This window comes from Eutrema salsugineum, unplaced genomic scaffold, assembly GCF_000478725.1.
Source record: "Eutrema salsugineum unplaced genomic scaffold, Eutsalg1_0 scaffold_3, whole genome shotgun sequence".
Taxonomy (NCBI): Eukaryota; Viridiplantae; Streptophyta; class Magnoliopsida; order Brassicales; family Brassicaceae; genus Eutrema; species Eutrema salsugineum.
Window position 1 is genome coordinate 12,206,817 of NW_006256756.1, and position 21,051 is coordinate 12,227,867.

A 21,051-nucleotide genomic window follows, 5' to 3' on the forward strand; every position below is an offset into this window, starting at 1 on the left:
TGTGAGATTCAACTGAGTCTTATTAGTCTTACATAATAGATTCGAGTGTTTTGTTTATACGATACTTAAGAATTTTAACCAAATCGAACCGAACTGAATAATATTTTGGTTTTTGGTTTCTGTTTGTTTTGGAGGTGGGAACCGATCGGCCGCTTTCGAAATTAAAATTTAAACTGAACTCAACTAACTGATAATCAAACCGAAGTGAACAGTAAATTTTTGGTTGATTTTGGTTAAAAGTTTGAAAACCGAACTAACCAATATTAATCCAAACCGATTTGAACCGTAACTTTTCGGTTAAGTTTGGTAAATTTTTAAAAACTGAATAAACCGAAAAACCGGACCGGTTCGATTCGATTAACAGAATTCCCCGGCCTAACTTTTACCTTGACAAAACCAGAAGTCGCCTTCCGCAATCCGCATCTGTCGCCTACGACTGTAAAATATTCCTCTCTCCGACTCCGACCACAAAACCGCCAATGATTCGCCCCGAATCTTTCTTTGGTGACCACGAAAGCTTACTCTGAAAATTTTCAGTCTCGCCTTCGCAGACTGAACATTCACTGTTCTACAATCCTTTTGAATCAGAAAAAAATCCTTAGGTTATTGTTGTGGAAACGAAGGATCAGACGATGATAAAACGATCCAGTAACTGCGCTATCTGCGAGAATACTAATCGAGCTTCTATCTGCAGCGTTTGCGTTAATTATAGGTAACATCGATTCCACCAATATCTTGTGAAAGTGAGTTTTTCTCGTATTCTAATTTTTCTTTTTTGTTGTTTCTTTACAGATTGATCGAGTATAGCACTTTGTTAAAGTCACTTAAGACTCGACGAGACGCTTTGTATTCAAAGCTGAGTGAGCTATTGGAAGCTAAGGTTTTGTGTCACGAGATTCTTTAAAAGCATCAGTCTTTATTATCTCTTTTTGTTCTTGCAACCCAATTTCAAAGTTCACGTTTTTAGGGAAAAGCTGATGATCAGAAGAATTGGAAATTGATTCAAAATGAGAAACTTTCAGGCTTGAAGAATAACCTTCGGCGAAACAAGGAACAAGTAACTCAAGGTATGTTTTGAGTCAACATAGCAACACTCCTAAACAAAACCGTGTGGCCTAGTGGTAGAGGATTTTGCTCTGTGTGAGTCAAGATCAGGGATCGAGTTTCACCATCTACGAATATCGTTTTGGTTCTCTCTTGGCCACTGTAGACGCCTTTAAAATGGCAGGAATACCGGGCTTTCTATCGAGGATTAGTAGGTTTCGGAAAAATGCATAACAACACTCTTACTATGAGTGGTCAAGTGGTTTGTTTAATAGTAGAGAATTTCGTTCTGTGAATCTAAGATCAGGATCGAGTTTCACAATCTACGACAATCGTTCTGGTTATATCTTGGCCACTATAGACCAAAACGGCAAGAGTACCTTGCTTTCTATTGGGGATTATTAGTCTAGGTTTCGGTCTAGGATAATCATGACAACACTTCTACAATGTGCTTTTGTTATTCTTCTAACGTCCTCTGTTCAAGTAATGTTTCTTTTATGTGATAATTACAGGGAAGGCTAAGATTGAAAGAGAATCTCGTGATCTCAAACTTAAATATGGGGTTCTTGACTCAGCTCGCTCGACGGTAAGAAAATCAAATGCTTTCATAAATCATGAAAATGATGCATATGTGAATCAAAAGAGCGGTTTTGTTGCAATTTATTGATACGGTCTTGATATGTGCGGGACTGTGTTTGCAGCTGGAAAGAATTAGAGTTGAACAAGTGGAAAAGTATTTTCCCAATCTTATATGTACGCAGAGCCTCGGCCATGTAAGGAACTATAGCGCACACAGATTGGTTCATGGATATGGAATCTCTGATGCGATGTAATGAGTTTGAATTTCTTAATTGCAGATGGCAATATCCTCTGAACGCCTTCATAAGCAGTCAGTGGTTATGAAGCAAGTATGCAAATTGTTCCCTCAACGCCGAGTACGTATATTAGATTAAATGGTTCTGTGTTCTTTTTTTTGCATATGACTCCTGAAATTCACACCTTATATGCTCTCAATCGAATTTACTTTGAGAAATCGTATTTGCTTAGCTTCTTGGACTAAATAAATCGTATTTGCTTAGCTCAATCGAATTTACTTTGAGAAATCCAGGTTAGTTTTGACGGAGAGAGTCAGAATGGTTCAGTTGGTCAGTATAATCTTATTTGCAATTCACGTCTCCCGAAAGGTCTGGACCCTCATTCCATCCCATCAGAAGAGCTCGCTGCCTCTTTGGGGTAATGTTTGCGTCTCCCTTTTTTTATAGCTATACGTATCGGTACATTTTATATTAAGATATTTTCTGACATGTGGAGTAGGTTGATGGTCCAGCTTCTGAACCTTGTTGTTCACAACCTGGCCGCTCCTGCACTTCATAACTCTGGTTTTGCGGTATGATTGTTCATCTTCAATAAGTTTGCATTGCAAATGGTAAAAATCACATACAAAAGTAATAATAGCTCTCAGCGTTTCGGCCTTGTAAACTCGTCCATGTCTGTTGGTTTTCACCACACAGGGCTCTTGCTCGCGCATATGGCAACGAGATTCCTATTGGGACGCACGTCCTTCTACTCGAAGGTACAATCGGTGTTATCCCTTTTTGGAAACTTCATTCTACATAGCCGTGCTTTGAAGGAGGATAAAATAAAATACATGAAACTAAACAAGGCATCGTTCTGTTGCAGCAATGAGTATCCTCTCTTCATACCCCGCCAAAATTATTGTTCAACAAGTGTTGAAAACTCATGGACAGATAAAAACTCGAGCAATTTTGGTGTTGCTTCCATGGAATCTGATAGGAAAGAAGCACGTCTGGACTCTACAGGGAGGAACAGCTTTAATTACTCCTCGGCTTCTCCTCATTCGGTTGAGTCACACAGAGATCTGCAGAAAGGGATAGCTCTTCTAAAAAAAAGTGTTGCGTGCTTGACAGCGTATTGTTACAATTCACTTTGCCTTGAAGTACCTCCCGAGGCCTCAACTTTTGAAGCTTTTGCCAAGTTATTGGCCACACTTTCGTCATCAAAGGAGGTCCGGTCTGTTTTCTCCCTGAAAATGGCTTCTTCAAGGTAAACCAATCTTATGTTCAACACTCAAATCCCCATATCTTTTGAGAAATCCTTTATTCCTTTTCACATGTTGTATTTGGATTTCGTATAACTCTATAGTTTCCTGATATGGTTAAGAGTTCTTCTGTGTTCTGATGATGCAGATCATGCAAGCAGGCTCAACAGCTCAACAAATCCATTTGGAATGCTCACTCTGTCATCTCAAGCTCCATACTTGAAAGTTCCCATCTTCCGGTACACGCTAATTCCTATCCCAAACTTGATCAAGAAAAATATCAAGTCGCTTTAGAACCCATCGAACGATTTCGAAAATTTTATAGAGTTCCAGCTATGTCATAACACATTAGATCTTTCTTCCAAATCCTTTAGAAATGGTGAAAGTTTGTAAATGTTGATGGGCTCTTCTGGCATTTAATTCGATGAATTGGGTACTTAAATCCGCGTCGATGGATGTTTCCTTTTGCATAAGCAGTTCATGTGTTTTGTTTCTAAATTGTATGTTTTTGACAGAGGAACGCAAGCTATAACCAGGATCCGAACTCAGCAGCCAGTTATCTCTCTGGAACTGAATTATCAGAGATTCGGAAGAGCAACGATATGAACGGATGGGATTTGGTGGAGCATCCCAAGTACCCACCACCACCATCACAGTCCGAGGATGTTGAACACTGGACGCGCGCTATGTTTATCGATGCCAAGAAAAAATGAAAAGGTTGATTCTTTCTTGTTGAATGAAGCGAAAACTTTGGTATATATTGTCAATGTACAGAAATACGGATCAGCGGTATATTTTATTTAGTCTTGCGTTTATGAACAAGACCAAACAAAGATGAATCAGTTTTACTATTTAAATTCTGAGGTTAGATAAGCTATTTTTTAAGTACGTATGCGTTGATAAGAGTGAAGGAGTGAGAGTGATAGAACAGAAGAGAAGAGAAAGAGATAAAGTTTTAGTCAAGAGAGAAAAGAAAAGAGAAGGCAGAATATTTAGATTGATAGTTTAATGTTGATAAGGTAAGGAAACCCTAAACACTGGATCCTTTTAAATAATTAACAGTAGCTAAAGCGTTGATAAGAGGGAAGGAGTGAGAGTGATAGAACAGAAGAGAAAGAGATAGAGTTTTAGTCAAGAGAGAAAAGATAAGAGAAGGCAGAATATTTAGATTGATAGTTTAATGTTGATAAGGTAAGGAAACCCTAAACAATTGGATCCTTTTAAATAATTAACAGTAGCTACAGCGACATAGTTTATATTATTGAATGAAACTAGATATTTTTCCCACAACCGTGTTTTTGCCACACTTGTCCAACAATCATTTTCTCACAACTTCTAGCCTCTCTTCCCATATTTGCAAGCCAAAGGCACAACAAGCTTGTTCCAACAGCCTTCTCGGGCCAGGCGTTTATATGTTTTCAGTGCACCCTCATAACCACGATAGTGCTGGCATGGAATTTTTCTAAGATTTTTGGGATGAACGGAGATCCCTTAGGTAAAACCAGCTTCCCCTCCTTATACAACAACCTTTGTTCCAATGTATATCTTGTAGCAAATTGGCCCTTGGTTAGCGCTAAAATTGTTCTGTAAATTAAAATCAACACATACCTTAGATGCTAATGCATCTCTGTCTAAGGATAGTGGTACGGTGACGCTAAGATGCAGCAGCTACTCATCGAGTGGTCTGCAAGATAAAGTGTCTGCAACTTTGTTCTCTACACCCGTATTATACTCTACCTTGTAGTTCAGCCCAAACAACTTCGAAGCCCGCTTCTGCTGCTCGGAAGTGACAGATTTCTGGTCAAGTAAGTACTGCAAATGTTTTTAGTCAGTTTGAATCACAAAGTTATTACCTGACAGACAATCCCGCTATTTGGAGACAACAAACACTATAGCCAGCAAGTTACTTCTGTCTCCCTTTGGAAGTGAACCCTTGATAGATATAAGCGACATGTCTGTTTCCCTGTGAAAAGACGGTGCCTATACCATTTCTAGATGCATTAGTTTTGATCATAAAGGGCTTCCAAAATTAGGTAGCACCAGATTTGGCAATTTCATCATCATTCTTTCAGATAGTTGAAGGCTTCAAAAGCTTCTTTACTCCACCTAAATCCATCCTTCTTTTAACAGTACAGTGAGTGGTTTGGGCTTCTTTACGTAGTTCTAAACGAACAGTCGATAATAGCCCGTCAGCCCTAAAAAGTCCTAAGTTGAGGCTAGTTCTTTCTTGCTTCAAAATTTTCTGGATCTGCAGATATGCCAGCTCCAGATATCACATGTCCCAAATACGTTATCTCTCCTTGACCAAATTGACAATTCTCATTGGCATAGAAGTTTTTCTGTACCAGAAACTACAAAAGAACCTGGAAGTGTTGATTGTGAGTAGCAAGTGACGACGAGGATGTCATCAAAAACATTAACCAAAATTTCTTGAGGTATGGCCTGAAGATGTCATTCATATACGATTGGAAGGTGGTCGGCGCATTCGTTAAGCCGAATGACTAATGCCCTTTATGTTTACTGAATGCAGTCTCTCCACATCCCTTTCTCTCATCGGGATTTTAAACCGATCTTGGAAAAGATAGATGCTCCTTTGAGCTCATCTAGAAGCTATTTGATAACTGGAACTGGGTATCAATTTGGTACAATGCCCTGACATCCACATAAAAGCTCCATACTCCATCCTTCTTCTTGACAAGAATAACCAGACTGGATTAGGGACTGATGCTTGGTTGCATAACCTAAGCTTGAAACATCTCTTTGATCAATCTATTTCTGCGCAAAAGAGAATTTCTAAGGTCTGAGACTGATCAATGTTATACCTGGGAGGAGATTAATAGTGTCTGCTCGACTTCGGTGAGGTGGAAGGATTGTTGGCATTTGGAAGACATGCTTGTATTCTTATAATATGCACAAGATTCTAGCCTTCACTAGCTTAGTCTTATGTCTCGTTTCTCCTTCGAATAAGGTCGTGAGCTTCATAAGGAAATCCATCTCCCCTCCATATAACATCTTCACCATTGAGTTAATGATATTTGAGACCGCATCAAAGTCGGATCTCCCACCAAAGTCACCCATTGATGGTTGATTTTGAAGCTGCGAGGGTTCAGCTTCTAATTGATGCAAGTATCTCCATGGGAAGCCAACCATGAATACCTAAGAACCACATCAGTAATAGTCAAGTTAAACAAGAAGAATTCTTCAATTATCTCAAGTCTCTGAATTTCCAGTACTAACCCAAGCATTTCCCTTTTCCAGCAATGATATGGTCGTTACCCACAGACACCAAAATCTTTTGTATCAGCTACGGGTAGGTTGATAGATCTAGTTAAACTTCTCATGCATTGTTGGAGGTGAAAACCGCACCCCGTTTTTCTTCGGTACAAACCAAGATCGGCACGAATTAAACCCGGTTAACGAAAGAACTATACCAGAAAGATTGGGTCGAACGAGCTCATGGGCCGAACCTGACCTGTTAACATGAAGTCGGTCGAAACTTTTCAAAGGAATCGAGAAGGATCCTGAGATCGGTCGAAAAAGGAAACTCCCAAACGAAAAAGAAACTCCTGAGAGAAAAAGAAAGTCTTCTCGGTCCCATATCAAAGAGATATATCGCGAAAATCGACTTAGGATACATATATAAAGGGAGAGGAATCGAAACCAAAAGAGACAAGAAAATCACAAGAGACTTAGAGACTGAGAACTCAAGATATTGCTAGCTTCTTAGTTTCTGAAGTCTTAGTTCGTTTATCATACTCTTAAACGAACTCAGTTGTATTCTTCTCCGATCTAATATTAATAAAATCCAAAATTCTGATCTAAGTTACTGTTTTGTCCCTTTGTGTGATATCACATATCAACAATTGGCGTGCCAGGAAGAGGGGAGTTAACATAAAAACACAGTTTTAAGATCGGAATACGGAAAAATCGGATCGACCATGACAGACTTACCCAATCTCATCGACACCCAAAATGGGGATGAGCGTCCCCTCGGGCAGGAGCACGGTGATAACCGAACTCCCGCAGACAAAACAGGGAGAATCCATGCCGGTACCAGAACCGGCATAAACGCCGAAACAGGGAACAAGTGAGCTCCCCCAACGAACTCCATCACCGGAGCCCTCGATGTTGAGCTACTCCTCAAAGCCTTTACTGCACAGTTTAAAGCAATCAACAAAAGAAGCAAAGAACACTTTAGTCAGATGGCAGCTCAGATCGCCGAATAGTCAGACCCGAACTCTATTGTGAGCTTGTACATCATTGACGACCTCAACAAAGAGAGAGATCCCATTGGAACCACGCGATTCACCGCTCTTGGGACAGCAGACGCTCCAACCCTGACAGATCTAACTTGTGACGCTGAGATCGAGGCAATGAAGGCACAACTTCGCCAAATCACATCAAAAATTCATCAAGCAACAAGCGCAGCTCCGGAGATCGATTGTGTTATCCAGAAGACGCAGAAGATGCCTTTCACCCCGGGCATAGCAGGTACACCCGTTCGGCACTTGGAAAAACTCAAGATCAAGATTTACAAAGGCAACACTGACCTGCGTCACTTCCTAACCTCGTTCGGGATCTGTATGAACTGATACCAGTTCAGATCTATATCAACTGGTACCAGTTCAGATCTGCTGAAAAAAGGACGCGGTCTAATGCCAACTATTTGACGAAAGCCTCAGTGGAATTGCTCTCGACTGGTTCTCGCAACTTGAGGCAAACTCGATAAACAACTACAAGGAGTTAACCACAATGTTCGTCAAGCACTTCTCCATGTTCATCGGACAGAATACCAAAAACTCCGAGCTGTGGCAGATAGCTCAAGGTGAAAACGAGAGCCTCCGCGACTTTATCCTTCACTTTAAAACAGTGGTCGCCCATTGCACAATGAGCGACGAAGCCGCCTTCCTATGTAAGCCGAAGGGAGCTTAGATAAAAACGAGTTTCCGAAGCGCGATCAAACATAACCCACCCCAAACCCTCGAGGAAGCATTGCACCGAGCTAATACTTACATAGTAGAAGAAGAGGAGGAAGCAGACCACGACCAAAGCTACACAGCTAAATATCCTAAACAACCTAAAGTTGACACTTACGAACCCCAATCATGTTACGGCAGAGGATACAAAAACCGTAAGAGGTTCTACACCAATACCATCCGACAGCCGAATAAGCAATATAACAACAAATGGATTCGTAATAACGAGGACGAAGACAAGAAATTGTTTTGCAAATTCCACAACCGCAAAAGACACAGCATCGAAGACTACAGAAACTTACAAGAATACCAGCTTGCGCAGTACCAGAAAGGGTAAATCTTGCTTGACGACCTCCGCCGCTCAACAGCACAAAGAAGCAGGTCGCCCCGACCTAATAATACACAGCCCGATGGCCAAGCCCCAGCAGAGGACCTGCTAGCATTACCACCTTCTCCACTGATGTTACCAAATCCACCCGCCCAACCGAGCAACAAAAGCGTAACCGAGACGAACCGGCACCGGAGAACCATGCCCCCAAAGCCAGAAATTGCGTTAATATGATCATGAGAGCCATTGAAGCCTGCAGTTACTCAGTTCGGGCGATCAAGGAGTACAGCCGGCAGGCCGCCACCGCGCCTAAACTTTTAAACGATACCGCGAAAGGAACGCCCTTGGTCTTTACTGAAGCTGACACAATTGGACTACATAACCTGCATAACGATGCTCTAGTCGTGGAACTCCTTCTGGACGATGTCAAAGTTAGCCGAATACTTATTGATACCGGCAGCTCGGTCAACATAATCTTCAAAGACGCACTTGATCAGCTCGACATCTCAGCCGATAAAATATAACCTTTCTGGACGATGTCGAAGTTAGCTGACACAATTGGACTACATAAGCTGCATAACGACGCTCTAGTCGTGGAACTCCTTTTGGACGATGTCGAAGTTAGCCGAATACTTATTGATACCGGCAGCTCGGTCAACATAATCTTCAAAGACGCACTCGATCAGCTCGACATACTCACCGGGTTGGACGGCGAACGTTGCATGACGGTCGACACAGTGAAAATTTTAATCTACCTCGCCGGAGTCGCGAAGATCATCCAATTCCTCATCCTCGACAAACCAGCAATCTATAATGATATCCTAGGAACGCCTTGACTCCATGCAATGAAAGCAGTTGCCTCAACCTATCACCATTTCTTCAAGTTTCAAACCCCCGATGACATATACACCCTCAGAGGTAACCAAGCCATCGCTCGGTCGTGCTACATCAACAAATGCAAACTTCAATCAAGCTTGCATCATCAGCTCACAGGGTACAACAAGCGACCTCATCATTTAGAAGTCAAAACCTAAACAGAAAGTCATCACTCAAGTTTGCATCGACGAGCTACGACCAGAACGCCAGGTCAGTATCGGCGCTGAGCTTGACACACAGATCCAGGAAAACTTCGTTCACTTCTTGAAGCAGCACTCTTCCACCTTCGCATAGTCGGTCGAAGATATTCCCGGAATCGATCTACAGATCGCCTGTCACGAGCTCAACATTGACCCAACTTACAAACATATCAATCAGAAACGCCGAAAGCTCGGACCAGAGAAGGCACAGGCCGTCAACGACGAGGTCGAGCGTTTACACAAGGCAGGGTCAATTACCAAAGATAAGTATCCCAATTTGCTGGCAAACCTGGTGGTCTTTAAGAAGAAAAACGGCAAGTGGAGAATCTGTGTTGACTTCACCGACCTCAACAAAACCTGCCCCAAAGACAGTTTTCCTTTATCACACATTGATCGACTCGTTAAAGCAACTGCTGGGAACGAACTCCTTTCCTTCATGGATGCGTTCTACGGATACCACCAGATCCTTATCATCCTCAAGATCAGGAGAAGACGTCATTCATCACGGACCACAGCATTTATAGCTACAAAGTCATGCCGTTCGACTTGAAGAATGCTGGTGCGACATACCGACGCCTCGTCAACCGGATGTACGAAAGTCAACACGGTCAAACTATGGAAGTCCACATAGATGATATGCTTGTCGAATCAGTCGTCGCCACTGACCATGTCGGCCATCTCCGCACCTGTTTCGATATACTTGATTAGTACGGCATGAAGTTAAATCCCACCTAGTTCACCTTCGGCGTAACGTCGGGCGAATTCCTCGGGTACATCGTCACTCAACGAGGTATCCAGACTAATCCAAAACAGATCGCAACAATCCTCGAACTCCCTTCTTCTACGACCAAACGAGAAGTCCAGCGGTTAACAGGATGAATAGCGGCACTCAACCGGTTCATATCCTGATCCACTGACAAATGCTTACTGTTCTATCAATTCTTTTGAGGAATAAGCACTTAGAATGGAACGACAAATGAAAAGAAGCTTTCACCAAATTCAAGAAGCACCTGTCTACTCCCCCAATTCTTTCCAAACCAGAAACACTTTATCTTTACATCGCGATCTCAGAGTATGCAGTCAGCAGCGTACTCGTTAAGGAGGACACAGGCAAGCAGAAACCAATCTTCTACATAAGCAAGTCCCTCGACAGTTCGGAATTCCGATACCCAACTGTGGAGAAGTTCGCCTTCGCCGTTTTCATCTCAGCACAGAAACTACGACTTACTTCCAATCACATGCCATCGTCGTTCTGACCGATCACCCACTTCGCACTTTCCTCCATAGCCCAAGTCAGTCAGGTCGGCTTGTCAAGTGGGCAATCGAGCTCAGTGAATATGACATTGAGTACAGGAACCGGAACAAGACCAAATCCCAAGTACTGGCACACTTCCTGATCGAACTGTCTTCGGAGCTCGTCGACACCAACCAAGTTGTGCAACTATGGATCCTTCATGCCGATGGCTCCTCTTCTAACAAAGGATCTGGCGTCGGTATTCGTCTCAAATCTCCCAATGGCTATATCCTCGAGCAATCGTTTCGCTTTGGATTCCTGGCGTCAAACAATGAAGCTGAGTATGAAGCACTTATCGCTGGATTACGACTCGCCAAAAGAATCGGCGCTCAACATGTTCATGCATACTGCGACTTTCAGCTCGTGGCAAACCAGTTTCACGGATAATATGAAGCAAAGAACGATCGCATGGATGTGTATCTGAAGATCCTCAAAGATCTTGCTTCAGATTTCTCAACCTTCGAGCTCACAAAAATACCACGCGATGAGAACGCCTCAGCCGATGCCTTAGTTGCTCTGGCGTCTAATTTGGATCCTGATCTTCGACGAACGATCCCGATCCTGATAATCGACAGACCTAGCTTCGACCCGGCACCCGTCTACAACATTATCACGAGATGCCGCGATTACAAAGCACACCCAAACTTAGCACCACCTCTAACAAGGAAGAAAAAGACCGCAGAGCCGGTCGCCGACCTCAATGTTGAACCCGACGCACCTAGCGACACCGAGTCCAATCCAGATGATGAGTCCGAAAGACAACACGCCCCAATCGACATCGAGGTTGAAGGCGAAGACGAGCCCGAAAAGTGGACCTTGGAAATTGTAGGTTACATCAGCGATGGCACGGTTCCTGCGGACAAATGGACAGCTCGGAGACTCAAAGCTCAAGCAGCTTGATACGTCGTCATCAAGGGAACTTTACTCAGATGGAATGCATCCAGCACGCTCTTAATATGCGTCCACGGAAATAACATCATGGAAGTCATGCAAAACGTACACGAAGGCGAAGGGGGAAATCGATCTGTAGCTCGCTCCTTGGCATTCAAAATTAAAGGTCGGCTACTATTGGCCCATGATGCTCTCAGACTACGAGAAATATGCTGCACGCTGCGAGAGGTGTCAACGTCACGGCCCAATGATCACCCTTCCTATAGAACTCCTAATGACTTCTACAACACCATATCCCTTCATGCGATGGGCAATTGACATTATCAGACCCTTTTATCGATGAACAAGTCAGAAGCAATGTGTGCTCATCGTTACCGATTACTTCACCAAATGGGTCGAAACTGAGGCTTACCCTGAAATCCACGACATCGATGTCAAGAAGTTTGTCTAGAAGTTCATTATCTGCTGACACGGAGTACCGTATGAGATCGTCACAGACAGCGGCACTCTATTCACTTCCATCATTTTCACTGATTTCTGCGCTAAGTGGAAGAGTCGTATGAGCTTTTTCACTCCGAGGTACCCACAAGAAAATTGGAAATCTGAAGCAACCAACAAGACAATCATTGAAAGCGGCTCCACACGGAAAAGGGAACATGGGCAGACGAACTCGACGGCGTTCTCTGGTCCCACCGAATTACACCTCGACGATCTACTGGGTAATCACTTTTCTTTCTTGCCTATGGAACAGAGGTCATGTGCCCCGCCGAACTGAACGTTTCTAGTATTCCCTGAACTATGCTCACTCAACAACCAGACGTCAACAAAGACATGTTGTTACACACGATCGACTTAGTCGAAGAGCAACGAACGGGCTTTATTTCGGATACAGAATTACCAGAAATTTGCAGCTCGCTACTACAATAAAAAGATTAAGGAACGTCACTTCGAAGATGGCGACCTCGTCCTTCGCAAAGTCTACCCAAACACCGAAGAAAAGAATGCAGGAAAACTCGGTGCGAACTGGGAAAGACCTTACCAAGTCATGAAAGTCGTCAAGCCGGGAGTCTACCAACAAATGAAGATGGACGGAACCCCGATTCCAAGATCATGGAACTCAATGCATCTCAAGCGTTACTATTACTAGGTCGATGATCCCGACAAAAAAAAAAGCCTCTGAACTACTATGTTCGGAGAGATCACTCTCTGTACTTAGAACTACGAATGGCTTGATCCCTTTTAAGTGTACGTAGGCAGCTCGTCTCCAAGTCTAGCTATAACTTCAATAAAAATTTTATTAAGTTAAATCTTGAGACGTCTGAGTTCGTACTTACGAAATACCGAACTCAAATTTTATCACATCGACTTCCTGGTCAGTTGTTCGATAGCATTCCACATGAATGCAAACTCAAAAAGCCGAGATCCGTCTCGCTAACACCCACACGGTGCTGTGGTAAACTCCACATCATTATGTCGTGGCCAATCCCGCAATAAAATTTCTAAGTTACCAAGAACAATAAGTCGAGCCCATCTCGTACACGTAGGTTCGACTTAGGAGATCTTGAGTTTGTATCATGTGTTTACAAGGGTTCGATTACTCACTCTTCCAGTATGATAAAACTCACTTGGGTCCCCCAGGCCGAGCTCCTAACGCTCGCACCAAAAGCCGAACTCCTCAGATTCGCACTATAAACCGAAGTTCTCAACACTCGTAAGCGTAAACCAAGTTAACGTAACTCGCTATAAAGATAAATACGATTAAGTTTGGACCAAGCTAAAGAATCCATCTAAAATCATCTAAGTCCGTCCTAACACTTAGCATATTTTGTGCGACTGAAAACTCACGATAAAATAAAACCCACCAAGGGGAAAACAGTTAAGCAAAAGCCCACCGAGGGCAAAAGTAATAAACCAAATACATTAAACCCATCCAAGACAATTAAGTTCGATGAAGTAAAAGCGAGAGATAAAAAGAATCAAGCGGTCTTCAAAGCAGCTGCTTGATCAGCATTGATCATATCCTCGTTCGACCCGAACTCCTTGATTCCGGCCTGGTTTTGAGCCTCAACAGGATCACTGGCATCTGACTCGGTAAGGGGCCACATGCGTTTGTCGTCCTCGGTAAGGACGCACACGTCAATAGACTTGTACTACTGCAGTACCGCCGCATACTTTGATTCGAGATCCGCCACCATGTCAGTTGGTACCTCGTAGATCCCTTTCTTCTTGAGGTTCTTGATAAAGTCGAGAACTCCAGTGAGCTGATTCACCACAAGGTAAGGCTTACGAGCTCGGTCAGTATCGTCCAGCCTCTTGATAACCTTCTCTAGGCGTGAGCAAACTTTAGCATGAACCTTCTTAGCACGATCTCGCTCGCAAGCCACCATCCTTTGCAGCCGTTCCTTGTCCTGCTTGAACTCCCAAGACAGGAGGTTTCGGCCTTCACGGCCTTCAGCTCGGAGCTCTTCTGTTTCAGCAAGTCAACGGCGTTGTGGAGTTCTTCGTTCATCTGGAGTTCTGTCGCGAGGCGTTCCTCAATCTTGGTAATCCGATCCTCAAGCTCCTGAACCCTCACTTGTTCCTCATACAAGGCAAGTTCATACCCGGTGACCAAGGTGTTGGTTTGACTAGCGAGCTGTAAACAATAAGGAAAAAAGTCCGAGATAATAAGAAAAATACTTAGGATAAATAAGTAGGTTTGAGTGCTCACCACAGCGGTCGTATGGATGATTCCCTTGTACAAGTTGGATACCGCAGCTCGGAGACCTTCGGCATGCTGGGTACTTTACCTGAAATCTTGTGATAGAGGTCGGCGCAAGCCTCAATATTGTTCTCAAGCGGGACCTCTTCGTCATAGACGAACCGGACTTTGGACCTCTTTGTCGGCTCGAATTGAGGAGAGTCGTCGGTATGGTCCCGATCTTGCCTCTTTCAAGCATTTGATGGCTCGGGCTGGTCCTGACGAATCACAAGCTCGGAGGCCGTAGGGCCAACAGGGTTGAGGTCGGCATCAGCATCTTGAAGCTGAGGAATGCCTTCTGCCCTCTTGGATTTCTTTGAGGACTTCCTTTTCTTCGTTTTTTTCTGACCAGCCTGGTCAGGAGAGTTCGTAACCGGAGGCACCTCGTCAAGTCTCGGCTCAGCCCCTTCAGTAGTGGGAATGGGGTCTTGAACTGCATCATTCTGCTTATCATCGTCGAACAAGGTCGGGATATCGTCAAGCAAAAGCATCTGCGAGGGTTTCTTGGCTGAGCGTTTGGTTCGCGGCTTTGGAGCTGATCGTTTCGGAGGAGGACGCGGCTTCTTAGCTCGGCTTTACGGTTTGAGGGGCTTTGGTTCCTTAACTGAAAGAAGGGACGGAAAAGAGAGTGTTAAAGTAAGTTCGTACAAGTTAAAGTAAAAAGGAAAATGACTAAATAACACTTACCGGATTTCTTAGCTCGGCGTCGAAGGATGTCTTCCCAAGCTTCAGGCCAACGGCGTTACCGGCCTCATTGAAAGCTGTTTGGAATTCTGTTGTGAGTCCGGAGTTAAGAAGAACACTTGGAGATGCTGACCTGCACAAACAACCGAATAAGGTTAAAAGAGCAGATAAAAATTAAGAGTGAAAGTTTAGTTTGTCTAAAACTACCAATCAGGATCCGCCACTCCGACCGAACGGGGATATTAGTTTCACTAACAAAGAGGTCGTTAATCTTGAGGAAGAAGTAATACGATTCCCAGTCGTTGTATTTGCTGGACTTCACCCCAGTAACGATGTATCTCTGAGGCTTGGCATTAGCCGAGAAGAACCAATTATTCGTCGGGTGTAGATTAACCGAAAAAAGGTCTTCAAAAAGACGATTGGTCGGGTCTTGGTTTAGCTCGGGACACAGAGACCAAAATTCCTTGTAGTTTGTCACCAATGCAGGCATCAATTGCGAGAGAGCCACACCTCATCGGTTGCAGTAGCCGAGTAAACAAGACAGAATCGGAAGCGTCAGTCCGCATAGGGTGAAGTAGTCTAAGTAGACGCAGAGGAAATCTTTGGGGGCATCCCATAGACGATCTCCGGCGTCAGGAGCAATGTAAGCTGCACCTTCTGTGAGTCCGCATGCTTCAAGAGCAGTACGGATCATTCCCGGAGAGCACGTCGAGGCGGGTAAGTCGCGAGGACAGACGTCCTCCGAGCTGATGTTTATGCATAGGTAACATTCACCGTTCGGACTTCGGCGTTGACCTCGGCATTGTCTCCCTCCTCAAGGTTTCCTTCCTCGAGTTCGTTAACCTCCTCGATTTCATCATTATCATTATCATCCTTGTCAGCATCTGGAGCAATCTGGGCCCTAGTTTCTCTAGCCTCATTCGCCAACTGTTCGGACGGCTCAACTGTCGATCTAGGTCGGCTACTTCCAGCAACCGCCGACCTGGAGTTCTTACGAGTTAAGGTCGGAGGATTACTCACCGACCTAGAACTCTGAGATGAGGAGCTGGGCTCGAAGGCTCGCGATGATCTTCTGGAAGGATTTGGTTAGAAGAGACGTCGTTTGTGGAGGAATTGGAAGACATTTTAGATCGGGAAGTGAAGTCGGAGGAAGAAGATTTGAATAACAGGATGAAGATGGATCGAAAAAGTTTGAAGATAGGTCGGAAAATTTGAAGATGGATCGGAAAAGTTTGAAGATAGATCGGAAAATTTGAAGATTGATCAAACATTCAAGGAGAGCGGCAGACAGAACTAAGATATCTAACAAACAAAAAACTAGAGAGAGAAACAATTCTAGAGAGAAGTGAGAGCGGCGTACCTTTTATATGCTGAAGTAAGAATGAGGAATGCGAAGTGAACCTTGCGTTATAAAGCAACAGTGGGAAACGTGGTTCCTCGATTTTTGCAACACTCCGGATTTCATGTGCCACATTAAATTAGCATTTTGAAACGCTCGAGAAAGCGAATCGACTGGATCTGCTGAGCTCGATTTGTTACATAATGCTGAAATTCAACTCGAGAGAGTTCGATCAAAAGTAACCTCTTTCGCCGAATTGAGGGGGGGTGGGAGGTGAAAACCGCACCTCCGGTTTTTCCCGGTTCAAACCGAGATCGGCACGAACTAATCTCGATTGACGAAGGAACTATACCGGGAAGATTTGCCCGAACGAGCTCCTAAGCCGAACCTGACATAACGAAATCGGTCGGAACTTCTCAAAGAAATCGAGAAGGAACCTCCACCAAGATTTTGTCAAACTACACTCGATATTCATCAACCGAACCCTTTTGGGTTATAGCTATAAACTGATCCACACTCGTTCCCCCCACGACTAGGTCGAAATCTATCCTTGAAATTGTCTTAAAAATCCTTTCAGTCCCTGATTACTTCCTTGATGTACTCCAAGTCACTACATTTCCTGTTAAACAAGTTAACGTTTGCTCGATCTTCTCTCCTTCAGCTGTTCTGTTAGAAGCAAAATACGTTATACCCTGTAAAGTATTCGTCAGGGTTTTGCCCTTCACACAATGGTAGATATTGAAAATCTTAGTGCTTGGATTTTCTATTGATGGTAATGAGAGGGTAAGATCCCGCTCTAGTTTGCTTTTCCATCACCGGCATAGACAGTTTCTCAGCAGTCAAAGTGAATAAACTCACCTGAGAAAAAGTCAGACCTCTGGTGACAGGGGTTGTAAACTCAGTCTGAGTAGCATCACCAACCTGATTCCTGATAATCTGACCCAACGCTTCACGAACCAAAGTTGTGTCCTTTTCAAGTTGCAGCACTCTCTGGAGTTTCTGGAATCTGTGGTATACCTGATTCTCTGATACCACTAATAGAAGCAGTAGTAGAGAAGAGTGAAGAATGAGTGAGAGTGATAGAAGAGAAGAGAAAGATATAGAGTTTTAATTGAGAGAGAAGATATAAGAGGAGGCGGATAGTTTAATGTTGTAAGCTAAGGAAACACTAAACATTAGACCCTTTAAAATTGTGAACTATAGCTAAAACAACATAGTTTCTCTACTTAATGAAACTATAGCTAAAACAACATAGTTTATACTACTGAATGAAACTATATACTATTCCCATAACCGAGTCTTTGCCACACTTAGCCATTTTGTCCAACAATCTTCTTCTCACACCTTCTAGCTTCTCTTTCAGATCTCTGCTTCTTCTTCACAAAAGCCAAAAGCACATCAAGCTTATCAGTTTCACAGGCGATTACTAAGAGTAACTCTAAGGGTTACCTAGTTACCTTTATAGTTTTCTTCAAAATGAAATAGATTCTATCTTCATAAATAATATTTTAATATATTTTATCCACATTTTATCATTAATTATATATATATATATATATATATATATATATATATAAAGAGCTTTACATATTTATCATGAAAGAAGATAAAGTTTTGTCCATTTTTGTTTTGTTTAAAAGGTTTGTACTTTTTCACTTATCTACTAAAACAATGTCGTTCTCCATGTTTTCCATTATCTCTGTAATGAAGAGACAGGTTCAGCCCAACTGGGTAGCGCAAAAGTGCGAGGACTTAGGGATTTAGTAACAATTTTGAAAAACAAAAGTCTTATATAAAGGATTAGTTTTTTGGAAACACTTTTTATCAGGTCCAGATAATTAAAGAAATGGTGAATTGCATGAATATTATGTCTGAACCAAAGTATTAGTCACATATTATAGAAAAGCAATTATTTGAGAAAAATAATAGTAGTCAACTGTTTAAAAGGTAGAAAAATATAGAAAAAACATTTTCACATGGATCTGCAAAAACTGTAATATTTTCTTTCTTATGTTACTAAAAGACAAAACAGACGACTATATTTTCTTTTCTCTAAACAAAACAGATGACTATCACGAACAGATGACTATTTTTTTTTTAATAAACCAAATGACTATCACAACAACTTTAAATCACTAAATCTGTTAGGTACAATCACAAAAATGTGAAAGATTTAATCATTACTTCTTCCGTTCCAGAATATTTCATGTTTTAAGATTTTTCTTTATTTCAAAATAGATGACATTTTAGGAGTATTTAGTACTATTACATTTAACAAAAATGATTTAACAGTGTATTTATGGGAAAATGAATAAAAAGTCAAATTACAGACTAATCAAGTTTAGACAATTTTTCCTATAAACCGATAGTCACTTATTTTTCTTAGTATTATTTTTCCTTCTCTGTTAACTTTATTGAATAGTATTTTTTTTTTTCAACATTTATCATTTTTCTCTTAAAATGAAACAAAAACTAATTTTTTTTGGGGTCCAATAAAAAACTCATTATTTTAAAGTGGTATATTTAGATCAAAGCTTTGTAAAGTCATGGATGAATATGACTAAGTGGTGTAAATCTGTATGTATATATAGAAAATTAATGGACATGGTTATATTTGTTTTGGCGCCATTTTAAATTGTTTTGTTTTTAAGCAACGAAACTGTGGCTCCAAAGTTAAAAATTTTGATAAAATTTTAGTTTTTTTGAAGTAACAAATTTTCATTTGTAAGCAAACCATTACTCCCTCCATTTCACAAAGAGTGTCGTACCGAGTGATGATGCAGAACAAAATTTATTTATAATTGATTATAGAGCATTTAATAAGTGAGTAAAATAATTTTTGGAAAGTGGAAAGACGAAAAAGTAACTAGGAAAAGCACATATTTATTGTTTCTTAATAAAAGTGAGATTTTTAAAACATCAATTATTCTAGAACAGAGGGAGTAGTAAAAATACCACTATACTAATTAGGTTCCGAATGGTGACAGCGTTTTTAGCTGTGTGGGAAAAGAGAATTATGAGTGTGGTACGGTTCAACTGTGGTACGTGTGGGAAAATATGTTTGTGGGATAAGTGCGGTTTGTATATAATGATCGGTACAGAAAAATATTTGATTGGTGAAAAAACAGCTTGCGGTCCACAGTAAAATATTTAAATGGTGAATAAGACTAAACGGTATGGATTACATATTATAGATAAATATATTATAAAATATATAATAATTAGTATAATTGTAATTAAATTAATAATTTTGGTTAATAATTTTTTATATATTTATAAACTTCAAATATTTAAATTTTATTTCAAATAAAAGTTTATTTTTTGCAATACAAATACTGCTCAATAAGATAAAACCATATTCATAATAAATAAAATACAATACAATAAAAACAATCATCAAATATATTGATTCCACAACATATCTGCAATTATGTCTCTTATTTGGTCCATAAAATGTTCATCAGTTGCCTTTGCTCATTCAATGTCATTTAAATCATATTAAGAATCTATATCGTTAATTTTCGTCTCTACCATTGCATTTGCAAAATCTGGATCAGCGAAATCTGAAATTTTGATAAAATTATTTAATCCCATTGTAGCCATTATTACTCTCTTTTGGATTTTTAACACTGTATTTTGGAAATTCCTTAACAATTCTCCATTTTTTCTTCCAACATCCAAAAGTTCTCTCGATAACAGAACGCATAGACGCATGATTTCGATTGAAGAGTGTTGTGAATCAAGCACGAAGAAAGCAATAAACTTAAGGGAGAAATCGCAAATTGAGGCAAACACCCGTTTAGGATTTTCTTATTATTTGTGTGAATGAATAATTACAACCACTAAGCCTTGTATTTATAGCCCCAAAAAACCCGACTTCCAAATCCACTAGAAAAAGGAAAACCTAAGTCTAGCCCAATAAGGAAACCGTACCCCCCCCCACACACACCCCAAGTGAATCCGCGTTCACCTTTGACCTAATGAAGCCCACTAGGCCTAGCTAGAACTCGCCGGCTTGTACAGGCCGAATCAGCTCGCTCTAGCAGGGTCCCTTTAGAATATTTTGTCACTTAGAAACAACAATCTCCAATTGACAAAAGATCTCCTTAAGAGTCACCTGCAAACTCCAATCACTTCCGGGGAGGGGGGGGGGGATTTCATCTTCTTCAACACTTGAAGACATGGAGCAAATCCAAGCAATGCTTGAACTTCTCCACAGTAACGGGCTTGGTCAACATATTAGCTGCATTCTCTGACGTGTGCACCTTCTCCAACAAGACTTCTTCAGATGCAGACAACTCTCTGATCTTATGAAATCTGACATGAATGTGCTTCGTCCTTGCATAATATACCAGATTCTTGGTTAGAGACAACGCACTTTGACTGTCGCTGTATAGCTGAACTCCACCTTGATCAACACCCAATTCTGTCACAAGTCTCTTGACCCAAACTGACTCCTTAGCTGCTTCTCCCATTGCCATATACTCAGCTTCTGTGGTAGACATTGCCACAACAGATTGCAGCACAGATCTCCAACAAATAGGACCTCCAACAAGAGTAAAGACATATCCTGTAGTAGACCTTCTGTTGTCTGGATCACCAGCATAATGTGAATCCACA

At 41.7% G+C, this 21,051-nt stretch overlaps 1 protein-coding gene across 1 annotated transcript; it reads left to right on the forward strand.

Annotated features, from left to right (window-relative positions):
• Window positions 1-427: 427 nt before the first annotated feature.
• On the forward strand, window positions 428-3,960 carry LOC18014678. Its single transcript, XM_006397217.2, has 12 exons — window positions 428-712; window positions 793-880; window positions 968-1,067; window positions 1,557-1,630; window positions 1,746-1,817; window positions 1,902-1,979; window positions 2,153-2,277; window positions 2,359-2,431; window positions 2,556-2,617; window positions 2,725-3,108; window positions 3,252-3,342; window positions 3,619-3,960. Exons 1-12 carry the CDS (start codon window positions 633-635, stop codon window positions 3,814-3,816), a joined length of 1,425 nt encoding a protein of 474 aa, XP_006397280.1. The 5' UTR covers window positions 428-632; the 3' UTR covers window positions 3,817-3,960.
• Window positions 3,961-21,051: the final 17,091 nt, after the last annotated feature.